Below are 16,843 nucleotides of genomic sequence, written 5' to 3' on the forward strand. Positions count from 1 at the left end.
GTATTGTGTCCAACTACAACTAAAAAAATATTTAAAAAAAAAGAAAGAAAGAAGAATATACAGCCAGGCATGGTAGCATATGCCTGTAATCCTAGTAACTCCAAAGGATGAGGCAAGAGGATTGCAAGTTTGAGGCTGTCTCAGCAACTTAACAAGGTCCTAAGCCACTTAATGAGACCCTGTCTCAAAATAAAAAACTAAGAGGGCTGGGCATGTAACTCAGTGGTTAAGAACCTCTGAGTTCAATCCCTGGTTTCAAAAAGTGAGCAAAAAAGAACATAATAGATTGTTTATGAGAGGCAAGTGGACAATATATGAGAAAAATGTCTTTTTTTCTCATTGTAAGTCAAAGAAGGGAAAAATAAGAAGTAAGTAATGGGGAAACTGAGACACAGAGTGACTAAGTAGCTCATGCAGTGTCACACACCAATAAATGTTAGAGATTGCATTTGAACCCAGGCTGTCTAGCACCTGACAGCCTGTTTCTATTTCTACACATAAGGAAATAGGCCTAGGGAGGCAAAGTGTCTGACCTAGATTCCAGCAATCAGAGAAATTCTTGGCTTCAAATTTGTGTCTGTCACTCCCAGGCTCAGGTCTTTCTGGAAATACTCAAATCCAGAGCAGAACTATCACTCAGCTGTGTTCTCCACAGGTCTCTGCAGGCTTTCCCCTTGAGGCCCAGGAAATATTTGGGGAGGGAGACTTGGCTGATACTCACCAAGGGATCTGCTTATTTTCAGGTTCCCAGGTGTCCTGCAGATGTTTGGATCCTGCCATCTTGCTGGACAGTAGGGCTATCCAGCTCCTGACAGCCTTCAGGGCCACAGAAATTCGTCCACCCCTGCAGAAGACCCCGCCAGTGTCTGCAGCTAAGGGTGAGTGAATGTTGTGAGATGAAACTGTCAGGGGTTGGCAGGCCAAGTAAAAGATCCCATCTGGTCTAGGAACAGGAAATTTGGAACAAAAATCCTCATATGAAGGGGTCAACAAGGTCCAAGACATTGTTTATGGTGTGTGTGGGGGGGGTACCAGGGATTGAACTCAGGGGCATTGAACCACTGAGCCACATCCCAAACCCTATTTTGTATTTTATTTAGAGACAGGATCTCACTGAGTTGCTTAGTGCCTCACCTTGCTGAGGTTGGCTTTGAACTTGCAATACTCCTGTCTCAGCCTCCCAAGCAACTGGGATTGGCTGACTTCTTTCTTTCTTTATTTTTTGTACTTGGGATTTAACCCATGAGCACTTAACCACTGAGCCACATTCCCAGTCCATTTTCATATTTTATTTAGAGACAGGGTCTTCCTGAGTTGCTTAGCAAAAACTGGCTTTGAACTTGCCTTATCCTCCCAAGCCACTGGAATTACAGACATGTGCCATCACACACAGCAATCCCAGACTTCTTGCCAGAGCAAAGTCTGCCTGCCAGGTATAAGGAAACAGCATCATCCCTGAGCTAGAAGCAAGAACCAACGTAAGGATGTTATTCTTTTCCTTCTTCCATGGAACCTCTGTGGCTAAATGATGGGAGAAGAGTTGACCCCAAGATCCAGGGAGACTAAGAGTGAGGGAGAGTCAGGGAAGGCCATGGTCACATTGTAGATGTGATAGGCATGTTCTTTCAGAGGCACATCTGTCTAGCTTTTCATTCTATCATCGTACGGGATGGTATGTGGCCACTTGTCATTTGTGCCACTTCACTTGGCCTCAAGGAGTATGGGGAATTAATTCTGTCTTGAACCAGTGGCAGAAAAATCCCTGAAACCTCAGAATGATGGTAGTAGCGGGATCTGTGGACCTACTGTCTGTAATTTTTTTAAAAAATTATTTTTATTTGGAAATTATTTTTATTTGGAAAACTTTAAAGAATATTACTTTTGTATCTTTTATGTATAGGGCTCATACGTATCCTTCATATAGATTCATCTAGATAAAGCTATGTGTATGCGTGTGTGTGTGTGTATGTGAGAGATATGTGTGTGATATGCTCTCTGTGATATGTGACTGTGTTTTTTTAAATATTGTTTTAGTTGTAGGTGAACACAATACATTTATTTTATTTTTATGCAGTGCTGAGGATCGAACTCAGTGCCTCACGTGTATGAGGCAAGCACTCTATCACTGAGCCACAACCCCAGCCCATGTGACTGCTTTTTGATGTGTGTGTGTGTGTGTGTGTGTGAGTATAACTTAACTAAAATAGTCGAGGTTCTTATCCTTTTTTACCTCGACTATTTTAGTTAAGTTGTAGACATGATGCTCCTTTACCCATAAATACCTTAGTGTGTATTTCCTAAGAATGAGAATATTCACATAGCCAGCAGTTTTCAGAACCAAGCAGTTAACATTGATTTAAGGCTGTTGTGTAAGACAGTCTATATTCACATGTCAGCTAATAATGTCGTTTTATAGCTACTTTTCTTTTTTTGTTCCAGGATCCAATCAGGATCACATGCTGCCTTTAATTGACACTTTAGTGTCTCTTCTTTCTTCCATCCCTCCCCACCTTCCTTTTGTGTAGTGATCAATCCCAGAGCTCTTTTTTAAAAAAAAAAAAAATATTGGATTTAATATTGTGATTTTTAAATATCACTACAAATTCATAGTTTTTACAGGCTAAAATTCTGTGACATGTGCATTCATATGAAAGCACCAGACCATAAGATATTCATATGTTTAGCTTCAGTAGATATGACCAGTCTTAACACTCATTCTTGTATGGCTGGAGTCTCTTATGGCTAGCTCCTGTGTCCCTTGCCATGACCCACCCACTGAGGTAGTATCCTTGCTTTTTGATGCTCAAAATTGTGGAGGTATATCTTGTATCTTTGTTCCAGATGTATAATCAGCCATTTTCCAAGGAGCTCCATTTCTATTTGTTGAAAATTAGTAGTAGAGTTCATAATTTGGATGCTAGCTGGGAATATTAGGCTTTTCTAGATCACTTCAGTGAGAATGGCCACAAAAACCTAATTTGAAAACTTAGACCTTATTATATTGGTGGTTTTAGCACAGTTCTAAAATTAAACATTCAGGTTCATCAGAAAATATTTGTTTATACTCTCAAACTATAATTTGCCATTTTCTTTTAAAATTTGTCAAGTCATAGTATTTCTTAAACATCTGGATTAAAAACAACATAATTGTTTTATGTTTAAAATTGTTTTTTGTTTTTATTTTTGTTTTCCGGTTGAGGGTCTTACTATATTGCCCAGGCTGGACTTGTATTCCTGGACTCAAGTGATCCTCCTGTGTCAGCCCCCTGAATAGCTGGGACTATGCCACTGCACCTGGCTTTGAAAATTATTATTATTATTATTATTATTATTATTTTAAATATTTATTTTTTAGTTTTAGGTGGACACAATATCTTTATTTTACATTTATTTGGTGCTGAGGATTGAAACCAGTGCCTTGTGCATGCTAGGTGAGTGCTCTACCACTGAGCCACAACCCTAGCCCCTATTATTTTTTAATATTTTTTTTAGTTGGACATAATATGTTTATTTTATTTATTTATTTTTATGTGGTGCTGAGGATCGAACCCAGGGCCTTACACATGCAAGGCGAGTGCTCTACCACTGAGCCACAAACCCAGTCCCTGAAAATTATTTTTTTAAATTATATTTTTAAAATATTTGTTTTTTTGGGCTGGGGATACAGCTTAGTTGGTAGAATGCTTGCCTTGCATGCACAGAGCCCTGGGTTCAATCCCCAGCACTGAAAATAAAGAAAAAAATTTTTTGATTTTTAGTTGTTGGTGGACAAAATAACCTTTATTTTTTATTTTTATGTGGTGCTGAGGATTAAACCCAGTGCCTCACTCATACTAGGCAAGCGCTCTAACACTGAGCCACAACCCCAGCCCCTTAAAATTATTTTTACGACCACATTGAATAATCTACTAAATGGATAACAAGGTATAGCTTCCATTAATTATTTAGGGCCATATTTTGAGTATATTTTACTGTTTTACAGTGAGTTTGTTTTTCTTTGGGTTCTTTGTGGGAGGCCATCCTCGCACGTGATTTGAATTACCTCCCTGGCTGGGTGACAGGCACTTAGACACAGCTGTGTTAAAGCCATCCCACACCTTTCCCAGGTCCGAGGACTTGTCCGTGCAGAGGTGTGCCTGGCCACTGACCTGAAGACCCAATGGCCGGCCCTGACCTTGGATGCTGCCCCCCTTAACCTTCATTGGATGGGATTTTTCCCTTGAATTTTTTGTTCCCCAATAAAAGCTCACTCCCTGGCATGTCCCTCTCTTGCTAGTCTCTTCTTTAAACCTCGCCACCACTTTAGTTGGCTGGAGGCGGGAGCTAGGAGAAGCAGTCTTGGAGCTGTGTTAAAGGTAATGAGAGTCTGACTCTTTAATTTAAAACTCACTAGCAATTTCTTATGCATCGAACCTTCTTTTATGAAGCTTGCGCTGGTCGCGTGGCAGAGTTCTTTGTAATATTTTTATAAGTTATCCCTTGTTCAGAATACATTTAGATCTAATTATTTAATTTTTAAGGGTATTTTTTTTAAACTTCTACTTATTTTTTAGTAGAAGCTTTTCCTCCTTAAAAGTTCTGTTTTTATGCGTTCACATTCTGACTTGAATGGCAACCATTTTATTTTTTTACCACAGTGATTTAAAACACAGAAGATTTACATAGGGAATTTGCAAGTTCCAAGTCAGATCTGATCCTCACAGCTGTTTTCTATTCTTCCTCCATCCTCTTCCTCCCCGTCTCTACCTTCACAGGTTTCCACTCTTTTTCCAAGAACAGCAGAAAATGATTGAGTACCAGGTGAGTGTGATAATAAGTGGCCAAATTTCCCTTCTTGGGGAAAGTGTTCTAGAAAACAATGTACCCATTATACGCATAGACACTTTGTCATGGGCTGATTCTCAGGAAAACAGATTTGGAGATGGATATTTTAACACAGAGGGTTTATTGAGGGGGATCTTGGAATTCCCCTGAGGCAGTGAAGAAAGCAGGATCAGGCAGAGGGAGTTCTAAACAGAGGCCTGAGCTGATCTTACAACATGGTGGTAGCTGGGCATGGTAGTACACCTGTCGTACCAGTAGAGGTGGGAGTTTGAGGCCAGCAAGACCCTGTCTAAAAATTAAAAAATAAAATAAAATAAAAAGAAAGGTCTGGGGATGTAGTTCAGTAGTAGAACACTTGCTTGACATGCTCAAGGTCCTGGGTTCAATCCCCAGTACTACCAAACAAACAAAAAGAAACTGTAGGGCTGGGGATGTGGCTCAAGCGGTAGCGCGCTCACCTGGCATGCGTGCGGCCCGGGTTCAATCCTCAGCACCACATACAAACAAAGATGTTGTGACCGCCGAAAACTAAAAAAATAAATATTAAAAAAAATTCTCTCTCTCTTTAAAAAAAAAAAAAAAAAAAAAGAAACTGTAGAGCTGGGATATATTCCTGAACTGTGGTAGGAAGTTCCCACTGGCCAAAGATAAATCTCAGAAAGGTTTCGAGCCTGCAGCATCCAGTCTTTCAGGAGGATTTGGGTGAAATACCACAGCCCCCTTTCTACACGTAAACATGATGAAAAGACACTTAAACATACTGCTATACCCATAGTATTAGTACTTAAAACAACTTTTTTTTTAACCAGGTATATAATACTTCATAGAGAATACATGGGGTATGACTGACTTAGCTAGTCTCTGGTTTAATGCACATTCAGGTAGTTTTCAAGTTTGATATTATGAGCACCAATGCAAGGAACATTTCTTGTTTGGAATACAGATGTACAAAGTAAAGAATCCAAGAAGAGGTCAGTAACTGTGATTTTCCTTGGAGTTCCACAAAAAGGCAAAGACAAATTAGTGCTTGGTTTGCATTGCTCCTGAAGAAGAAGCACATGTATATCTCTAGGGGAAAGCTAGCTTTTCAAGGTGCTTCTTTATGAAGACATTTTCCTGAGAGGCTGAGGCAGAACAATGCTGCTGCTTACAGAGTGGCCAGGTGTATCTCCTTGGAAGGCTGTTAGAAATACAGAATGGCAGGCCTCACCCCAGACTTCCTGGAGAGGGTTTTCTATGGGTGGTCCTGGGATTCTGTTTTTAAATGGCTCTGGGTGATCCTTGCACCCAAGGTATGAGAAGCAGTAATATGGTAGAGTTCTTAACAATAATAAACGCAGAAATAAGATTAATGTAGAGGTTCATTAGTGTTTCCCATGCAAAAACTCTGGAGTCCTTTGCTCCCCAATGATATGACAGTGTTGCTATTGTTGTCAGAGTCATAGGAAGTTCTAAATCCCTGTCATTTGTAATCCACATACATAATGTTAGATGTTCACCTAAAATGAGCAACAAGAGACCAACTCTCTTAAAACAAAGTTGACTCAGGAACAGCAAAGTACACATTGCCTCATATGTTTTTCATTTTTTGGTGGTGAAAGTGTTCAAAAACCCTCTTCTAGCTGTTTTGACTATACAGTACATTTTTGTTAACTATAGTTACCCTGCTATGCAGTAGTACCCCAGAACATAATCTTCCTACCTACTTTTTTTTTTTTTTTTTTTTTTTGTGATACTTGGGATTGAACCTAGGGGTGCTTAGCCACTGAACCACATTCCCAGTTCATTTAGTTTTTTTTAAATACTCTTTTTTTAATACCTTTATTTCATTTGTTTTATTTTTATGTGGTGCTGGGGCTCAAACTCAGTGCCTCATGCATGCTAGGCAAGTGCTCTACCACTGAGCTACAACCCCACCCCACCCCCATTTTATTTTTTGAGACATGGTCTGGCTAAATTGCTGATGCTGGCTTCAAATTTGCGATTATCCTGCCTCAGCCTCCTGAGTCACTGGGATTATAGGGTTGTACATCTTCTATTTCTATTTCCCCTCTTCCTCCTCTTCTTCTAATTCTTCTTCCTCTCTCTCTTTTTTCTTTTCTTTTTCTTTTTTTTTTGTGTGTGTTTGTATGGACTCATTAAACATCTTTTAGAACTCCACTTTATTTCAGCTGTACCTGTTTGCATTATGATTCTAGTGGTTACTCTAGGAATACAATATGCACCTTAACTTTCCAGTCTGCTTAGAGTTATATCACACCATGTCACTCACCCATGTCCTCCCAGATGTGCTTTGTGCACACATTTATCCATCATCTCATCACTCAAAGGCCTTTGTGTACTTTGCCCATATCTCTGAGTAACTTGCCACCTTTAAAATCACTGTTTTGCCTCCATGCCTTTGTTCACACAGCTCCCTGCAAGGGGTGCTCTTCACTTCCTGTAGAGAAGACTCAAGTCCACACAGCCCTGAGCTCTGAAGCTTAACCAGACCCGGAAAAGTTCCTTCTCTGCATGCTATAGCATAGGTGTCCTGCCATTACAGCTGTCATGACACTTCCATGCTGATGATTCTACAAATTGTTCTCCCTATGCCAGACAGTAGCCCCATGAGGTCAGGAATCATCCATCACTGTGTTCCCACCAGCCAGCACTAGGCCACACATGGTGGGTTGTTGACTCAAAGTATGAATGACAATGGGCGGGTGGCTTCCAACATGATTTTTATCTTTGCCACCAAATATAGCACAAAGGTAGGAATGTAAAGGACATCCTAGGTAGATGGCCTTGATAAGCTGTGACCTGTGAGAAGTATAAGTCAACACCATCCACCTCCACCAACAGTTTTCCACATAATTTACTGTCATTTCAGCTTCAGCAGAGACCTGTGTCATTCAAAGATGTGGTTGTGGGCTTTACCCAAGAGGAGTGGCGCCGGCTGAATCCTGCTCAGAGGGCCCTATATCGGGACGTAATGCTGGAGACCTATAGTAACCTGGTCTCAGTGGGTAAGAACAGCTTCATTATACAATTCAGAGTATACATGACTTGCTCAGTTACCAAGGCTGACCTCCTGCCTCAGCCTCCTGAGTTGCTGGGATTATAGGCATGTGCCACCAGACCTGGCAGGATACCATTTTGTAACTACAGTAGAAGTGCTTCTTGACCTTCTAGTAGTCAATACCAGAGGACAGTTCTGAAAATAACTTCAGTCGAACTATTCCTACAGAAAATACCCAAATACTAGCATTTTAAAAGCATATAGATTTAGTCAGCTTCTTAAACATTATATTTTAACTTTTCCACAGTATTTCTTTATCTACATAGTGAAGTGGCATTGAAAGCCAGAATGTTGGATTTTTAAAAAATGTTAGTTGTACCCATCACACTGTAGCCTAAAGTCAGAGAGCAAGAAAAGATTGGAAATAAACCTTTTAAAAAAACTTTATGAGGTGTAGGTACTTTTAAGTACCATTATTTTGCACAAATGGAAACCGAGGCACAGAGAAGTGCACTGATTTGCCCAGAGTCACCCCCCAGGAACACAGTGGAGCCAGAATTTGATCCCAGCAGCTTGGCTACAGAAGGCATTTCTAACCTTTGTGCTGTGTTGCCTCAGTGGGTTTGGCCTGAGTTTCAATCATCCTAGATTACTAATTCCATTGGTTCTGGATGAGTATACAGTTCCCTCCCAAGAGCATTTGTTGTGCAGCATTCAAAGCTGCTTGAGAGACTCTGAAGACCAAGGAGCTCAGCCCAAAGCCTGGGTTATCTTCCTGGAACAGGTTATGAAGGCACCAAACCAGATGTGATCCTCAGGCTGGAGCAGGAAGAAGCACCATGGATTTGTGAGGCAGTGTGCCCGGGCTGCCATTGTCAGGGTAAGTGTGATAACTCTAGCAGAAGGGGTACCATGGGAAGCCGGCACCTTTAAAGTTTTGTTTAGGGTATTGCCTGACATTTTTCTGAACACCTCAACCTTCTTGATGACACTTTGACCTCCATGTGTCCCCACACTATATCTGGGTGTGTTCCTCCTGCCTCCACTTTAAATCTCAGCTCTGCCCTTATGTGCTTGGTCCGTCTCCCTTCATCCAGAATCCTTGGTCTATCTGTTGAGGTCATGTATCCCTCATGTGTCATAAACATTCTGGTGTTCTCACAAATAATTCTATGATTCTTGCATTCCTGCTCTCTGTTCTAACACTTTCTCAATGAAATGCCTTGGAGATCTGCCTGCTGTATCCACAGTCTATTACCCCTCATTTCCTTACTTCTTGAACTCAAATTGAAGTACTCCTATAGATGGAAGAGTATGGGATTGCAGAGGAGGAAGCAGGGAACTCCACATGGGATGAGCTGGGCCCTGTCCTTTTTTTTTTTTTTTTGGTACTGGTTATTGAACCCAGGGGCACTTAACCACTCAACCACATCTCTAACCCCTTTTTTGTTTGTTTTATTTTTGAGAAAGGGTCTTGCTAAGTCCTTAGGGCCTTGCTAAAGCTAAGGCAGGTCTTGAACTTTTGATCCTCCTGCTTCAGCCTCCTGAGTCACTGGGATTATAGGAATACACTAACACACCCAGCAAACTGGGCCCATTTTAACTACTTACAATTAACCCTCAGAATTTTCTAAATGTAAAATATTCCAACAATACCCATGGTACATTAAGGGTTGGTGACCCACTTTTTTCTTTTTCTTTCTTTCTTTTTTTTTTTTTAGTTGTAGATGGAAACAGTAACTTTGTTTATTTAGTTTTTTTATGTGGATTGAACCCAGTGCCTCACATGTGCTAAGCAAGCACTTTACTACTAAGCCATAATCCCAGCCCTGGTGACCCACTTTTTTTTAATTGTTTGTAGTTGTAGATAAACACAATGCCTTTATTTTATATGTTTATTTTTTGCATGGTGCTGAGGATCGAACCCAGTGCCTTACGCATGCTAGGCAAGCACTCTGCTGCTGAGCTACAGACCCAGCCCCTTGGTGACCCACTTTTAGGGATGCCTCTGAAGTACTGCTTCTCCACAAGAGTAGGGGAGGTTAGCCAAGCACAGGGGTACACAGCCTGTATTCCCAGCAACTTGGGAGGCTGAGGCAAGAGGATAGCAAGAACGAGGCCAGCCTTAGCAACTTAGTGAGGCCCTAAGAAATAAATAAATAAAAAGGACTCGGGATGTAATGCAGCAGCAAAGCTGCTGGGTTCCATCCCCAGTACCAAAAAAAAGAAAAGAAGAAAAAAAAATCAAACAAACAAGTATGGGTTTTGCAAGAGACAATTCCTGAATAGGCCCTGAATGGGACCTCTGTTCTGTTCCTAGATCTCTTTATACCACTTATATTTTGCTGTCGTTAACTACACAATTGAATTAAATATTATATAAACTAAAAAACTAATAATTTTAGTATTTCTCTTCAAAACATTTTCTAACTACTCCCATCAGGTTGCAGGGTTGCAGTAGCAGTACAGCATTAGAATTATTGGGTGGCAGCCTGTGTTCTCCATGTGCTGTGGTCTGCTCTGAGCACTTCACATGGATCGACTGATTGAACCCTTACAACACCTGTGAACCCAGGTTACTTTATTACCCCATTTACAAATCAGGAATGATAAGAGAACATACAAGTAAGGGACAGAACAAGAATTGGAATCCAGGTCATCAGGTTCTAGAACCACTGCTCTTGACCTCTACACTTGGTGTCCTCTGGGGTGTATTTCTGCTTCATTGAACTGCCCATCCATCTTCCTGAAACCAAGATGACCTGGCTACCAACTATTCTTCTCCCTCTTTTGAGAATTTTATAACTGCAAATCCCACAAAAAATATGCCTTATCAGCTTTGCTTTCTAAGTGCTCTGTATTCTCTACATCCAGCCTTCTCCTTCCAAGGGGCTGCCTTTCCTGGTTTTCATAAGTTGATTCTCTTCCTAGTCATGTCACTTTAAAGAACTCATACATTCTGAGACCACACGACGTAACTGGTTCCTTTGCCTTTTGTACCCTCATCCAGCTCCCATTTTACCAGTCTGTAGATCATTTCCACAGGAGTGCCCACTTACCCTGTTCTTTGTATATAAAAAACTAAGGTCATCATTATTTGTCCTAGCTGTTCCTCACGCCTTGCTTGCGTTCCTCCCTCCTCCCCCTCCCCCTCCCCCTCCTCCTCCTCCTTTTGTGTATGTGTGTGTGTTTTAATATATATACTAGAGATTGAATCCAGGGGTGCTTTACCAAAAATTTTTATAAAGATAGAATCTTGCCAGATAGCCTAGGCTGACCTCAAACTTGAAATCCTGCCTCGGTCTTCCAAGGAGCTGGGATTATAGGCGTGCACCGCAGCACTCAGCTTCACCTTGTATTTCATCCCAGACCATACCTGTGTGTGCCCATTTAGAGTCTCCCTCTTCTACCATTCTGATTGTTCTTCCCACATATGCTGTTTTTTTTCTTTCTATAGAAATGGCTTTCTCCCCATTTTTCACTGACATCTCCTAAAATCATGTCCAGTTTATCTCATGCCTGCGTGCCTTTAAGTCAGGGGTTCTTAATTGCTTTTGTGCCATGGACTTCTTAAGCAGTGTTGAATATCCATTTTTTTACACATAAAAATAAAAAATAATAAGATTAGGAAAGAAACAGATTACTAAAATACAGTATCCTTAGTGCACTTTGCTATTTATAGTTAGCTAGCCTGTCAGGATAAACTCTGATAACTTCTGTATCCATGCTTGTCAGACTCTGACATGTTAGTCGTTTAGGCATTTTGCTAAAATAAATTCTAGGGCTCAGTGGTAGAGTGCTCACCTTGCATATGTGAAGCCCTGGGTTTGATCCTCAGTATCACATAAAAATAAATAAAGGTATCATGTCCATCTACAACTAAAAAAAAATTTAAAAAATAATAATAAATTCTGATTCAGCAGATTTGGAGTAAGGTCTGAGATAGGCATATCTAGCAAGCTCCCAAATAAGGCCAAAGGTGCCCCCTTAAAGACCCTTGTGTTGAATAGCAAGGTTCTGTACAACATTTAACTGTATTTCTATAGCAGGGTTCAGAAAACCATGGCCTACAGATCAGCCATCTATGTTTGTGAATAAAGTTTTATTGAAACACAGCCAGAGTCATATGTTTACATATGGTTCGTATTTTTCTGCTACAATGGGAGAATTGACTAATTGTGATAAAGACCCAATGGTCCACAAAGCCTAAAATGTTCACTGTCTGGCTCTTAAAGAACATGATTGCCACCAATATATTTATAACCCAGCTACCCAGGAGGCTGAGGCAGGAGGATTACAAGGTCAAGGCCAGCCTGGGCAACTTATGGAGACATTGTCTCAACAAAGTAAAAGACAAAAAGGGATGAGGATATAGCTCAGTGGTAGAGTGTAACAGGTTTAATCCCCAGTTCAGCAGAAAACAAACAAGCAAAACAAAACAAAAGCCCTCATTGCCAACCCCTGCTGTGCATCATCCCATCTTCTTTGGAATTATTTCTCTGCATGTACTCCCCTCTATTTGTGCTAGTGTTCCCAATATTCACCACTCCTAGAACTCTTCTCCCTTGTATTGTGCTCTTCAGATATCATTCATTCTGTCTCTTCAAGTTCTGTGAATCCTTTAAATTTTGAGGGCATTTCTAAAGTTTTATTCCAGATCATAAGTACAGACATTTATAAGGGATGATTCACTTGTACTTTCTACAGAAGACTTCTTGTCAGTTAATATCCAGAGGAATAGACAGCAAGATGTGCTTCTGGGGCAAGGTGCATTCATCAGCAAGAAAATACTGCCCACGGGAAAACCCCATGAATGTAATAAGTTTGAGAAAATACCACTTTTGAGCACTGATCTTTTTTCTTCAATTCAAAACCCTAATAACTGGGATTCTTGTAGAAAGAGCTTGAACCATAATTTAGACTTGATTTGTTGTAAGAAAAACTCTACAAAAAAGCAAGATGGATGTTATGGATATGAGAAATTGGTACAGCGTACAGACCATGATAGAAGATCTAATGGAGAAAAGCCCTGGGGTTGCCGTCTGTGTGAGAAAGCTCTCAGCTGTAATCCAGCAGTTATGTATAAACCAGCAACAACCAATTCTCTTGTGTACAGACCAAAGAGGGTTCCACCTACAGAGAAACCCCATGTCTGCAGTGAGTGTGGGAAAGCCTTCTGCTACAAGTCTGAATTCATTAGGCATCAGAGAAGTCACACGGGGGAAAAGCCTTATGGATGCACTGACTGTGGGAAAGCCTTTTCACATAAGTCAACACTTATTAAGCATCAGAGAATTCATACTGGGGTAAGACCCTTTGAATGCTTTTTTTGTGGTAAAGCCTTTACCCAGAAGTCACATCGCACAGAACATCAGAGAACACATACAGGAGAGAGACCCTTTGTGTGCAGTGAATGTGGCAAGTCATTTGGTGAGAAATCATATCTCAATGTACATCGAAAAATGCACACAGGGGAAAGACCCTATCGTTGCAGAGAATGTGGAAAATGTTTCAGCCAGAAGTCATGCCTCAATAAACACTGGAGGACTCACACAGGAGAAAAACCCTATGGTTGTAATGAATGTGGCAAAGCTTTCTATCAGAAGCCAAACCTCAGTAGACATCAGAAAATTCATGCTAGGAAGAATGCCTATAGGAATGAAAATTTAATAATTGTGGAAAAGCCTTGAGCAAGACACAGAGTTTCATTGGGTTTGGAGGAATTCAACTGTAGGAGAAATTTACCAATTTAATGAATTTGGACAAAAAGAGTTTTATTACAAGGGAAACCATGCTCCAATTTGATATGAACATATAGAAAAGGTTAGAGAAAATACTTTATGATATATACACATGGTTACTCTGGCAGAGAAAAGTTTAAAGATTTATTAGATAGAATGCAAGCAGAACACAAAATGTATGCAAAGAGACTTAGAAGTATATATGGTACATTCCTCAGCGAGCTGCATAATAAAAACTATTTGTATTTTAGCATTGTAAATGTGAATTTAATATAAATCATGACTGTCAAACCCTATGTCACAGTCTATTAGAGTGCATTTTACCAAAATTTTCCATTTTAAATATCACCAGTATCTTTTATTGTGTTAACAATTTAAAAAATAATAACACTACAGCCCAACTATTTTGAGAACTCTTAATATATTACACCAGCTGCATTTTCTCTGCCTTGTTTGTAATAAACATAAATGGCAAAGCAGTTGTTATTGACCCCTTTTCTGAATAATAAAGCAATGTTTTTAATGTATTTTGATGCCAATTACAAACTATACTGAAAGTGTGGTTGTTTATGTTGAAAATGAAAGCTAAGGAATAGTTTACCATCCTGACATTGTATAAACAAAACACTTGTAAAGTTCATTACTGGGTACAATATTTGACCAAAACAAGTGTTGCCCTGTTATAATTGACACTTTATTTTCTTGGTACTAATTAAAAATATCTTTCAGCAACTTAGAAGGGTTACTTTTTTTTTTTTTTTTTTGAGACAGGGTCTTGCTAAATTGCTGAGTTTGACCTCCTGCTTAAGCCTCCAGAGTTGCTTGGATTGCAGGCATGTGCCACCACACCTAGCATAAGAGACACCTTTTGTACAGGTCTTAGAATTCAGAAATATTTTACACAGAAATCAATTAAGTGGAATTTCTTTTTTTTATTGCAAATTGATGCAGCATCCACTTTTTCCCCCCATACCTTTCCTTGTGATTGTCCTGGACACTGTACTCCAAGTTTTCCATCATTCCAGTGTTTTAAAAACATCTGCTTCTTTGAGCTGCCATGTTGTCCTTATAAGAAAAGAAATGGACTTGAAATCCATACTTTTCAAGATTTGCCTCCCTGTATGATTGCCTGATCTGAATGAAAAGAGATATAATCACAGATATAGACATGATTAAAAGAGTAATAAAAAGATTCTTGTATAACTCTAAATAAAAATGTTTTTAAAATAAAGGAAATGGATCCTCTCTAGCAAACTATATGTTATATAAATTGCAATATGAAATAGAAACTTGTAGCTGGGCATGGGTACACACCTATAATCCCAGCAATTGGGAGGCTGAGGCAAGAGGATCGAGAGTTCAAAGCCAGCCTCAGCAACTTAATGAGGCCCTGTCTCTAAATAAATAAAATGGGCTAGGGATTTGGGTCAGTGATTAAGCACCCCTGGTTCAATCCCTGGTGCGAAAGGAAGGAAGGGAGGGAGGGAGGGAGGGAGGGAGGGAGGGAGGGAGAAAGGAAGGAGGAATAGAAAACTTGATATAACAAGTACCATTGAAGAATTTGGTAATGTGATTAAGGATTTATAATCTAAGAATGCTTCAGGCCCAAATAACTTCATGATTAATTCTGTCCACTCTTCTAAAGAAAGCATTACCAGTGTTTTTACAATATTTCAATCCATAGATTGTATAATCCAGTTTATTTTATGAAGTCGATATAATTGGAAAAGAGAAAACTCCTTATTGGTTTTACTCATGAATATAGAAATAATAAAATTACAGCAAATAGAATTCAGCTATAATATACCTAAAGAATGATATAATATGATGACCTTGTAAGAGTTATCCCAAGAATGTAGAGCCAGATCAGTAATGGGAAATATATCAATAAGGTTAATAAAGAGAAGACTCTTAACTATCAATAGATGATAAAAGGCATTTAAGGGGCTGGGTTGTAGCTCAGTGGTAGAGCACTTGCCTTGCATGTGAGGTTTGATTCTCAGTACCATATAAACATAAATAAATAAAGGTATTATGTCCATCTACAACTAAAAAAAATTCTAAAAAAGGCATTTAATCTTATATCCTATAAATTAAATTGTAACCAAGAGTAACCACTTAAAAGGATTTCTTTAACAAAGTCTCATAGTATATGGTAAGCTGAAGTCATATTTTTAAAATCAGTAGTTTAATGTTGTCTTGGAGATTCCAGTGATGGCAATAGAAAAATATTTAATATAAACAATGGAAAAGGTAAAGCTATCCCTGATTGCTGATGATATGGTTGGATACCAATAACTAAAGAGATTTTATTTGTTTTAATTTAAGGTAATTTTCTAAGAATGTAGGATGACAGAAATCAAGAGCTGTTCTGTCTACTAACAATATAACACCTATTAACTATATGTTTTTTTAGAATTGCCTTAAATGATTTTTTACTTATGTGTGAAATGATCTTAAATTTAATATGAAAAATAAAAGCCTGAGAATCTAGAGAACAACCATATGAAAAAAGAATATGGCACACCAGTTACCAGAGGCCAACATGAAATCATGCTAATGAAATTACTAATGAATATGGCACACCAGTCCACCAGTTACCAGAAGCCAACATGAAATCATGCTAATGAACTATTGGCAAGGGAACAGATAAATAAAATATATCCATAGAACAGAATAGAAAATTTAGTAGACCTTGGTGTATATGAATTTTCATGTGTAGAAAACATATACTCTCAAACCACAGGGGGGTGGAAAACTAGTTTTTTAAAAAGAATTATGGCACGATTGTCTTTCAATTTGGAAAAATAAAAAGTTGGATCAATAGCACAAATAATATCCAAAAGCAAATTCCAGGTGGGTTTAGATTTAATATTTTTTAAAAATTCTTAAAATAAGTCAGAGACCACACAATCTAGCAGTTCAGAAAGATTAACTTTACTAACATAGGACACTTAAAAGCCATTAAAAAGGGGCTGGGGTGGTGGCTCAGTGAATAGAGTGCTTATGTGAGGTGCTGGGTTCAATTCTCCAGCACTGCATTTAATTAAATAAATAGTAAAGATGCGGCCAACAAAATCAATAGGTAATTAATTGGGGGAAATATTTTCAGAGGTAATTAGGGAGAAAGGATTTTTCAAATTGACATGGCCAAGAATATTAAATACACTTGTGAGAATAGTAGCTAATGAACTATCAAAAAATGCTTGCTTTGGGACTTGGGTTGTGGCTCAGCAGTAGAGTCCTTGCCTAGCACATGCAAGGCACTGGGTTCAAT

The 16,843-nt window shown here is 39.1% G+C and overlaps 1 protein-coding gene across 4 annotated transcripts in view; it reads left to right on the plus strand.

Moving 5' to 3' along the window:
- Znf570 (zinc finger protein 570) overlaps positions 1-15,033 on the plus strand; it is a 60,678-nt gene extending 45,645 nt beyond the window's left edge. For 2 of the 4 annotated variants that reach the window (XM_046440239.2, XM_046440238.2), the window contains exons 3-7: positions 744-878; positions 4,755-4,800; positions 7,697-7,832; positions 8,610-8,705; positions 12,533-15,033. In XM_046440239.2, coding sequence (XP_046296195.1) covers positions 4,786-4,800; positions 7,697-7,832; positions 8,610-8,705; positions 12,533-13,515 — 1,230 coding nt within the window. In that variant the 5' untranslated portion in view covers positions 744-878; positions 4,755-4,785 and the 3' untranslated portion in view covers positions 13,516-15,033. Of the gene's footprint in view, positions 1-743; positions 879-2,439; positions 3,432-4,754; positions 4,801-7,696; positions 7,833-8,609; positions 8,706-12,532 lie in introns of all 4 variants that reach the window. The other 2 variants (XM_058577636.1, XM_046440242.2) reach the window with 2 other exon arrangements.
- Positions 15,034-16,843: the final 1,810 nt, after the last annotated feature.

This window comes from Marmota monax, unplaced genomic scaffold (assembly GCF_021218885.2).
Source record: "Marmota monax isolate L192 unplaced genomic scaffold, Marmota_monax_Labrador192_F-V1.1 WCK01_AAM20220418_F8-fsc00228, whole genome shotgun sequence".
In the NCBI taxonomy this organism is placed as follows: Eukaryota; Metazoa; Chordata; class Mammalia; order Rodentia; family Sciuridae; genus Marmota; species Marmota monax.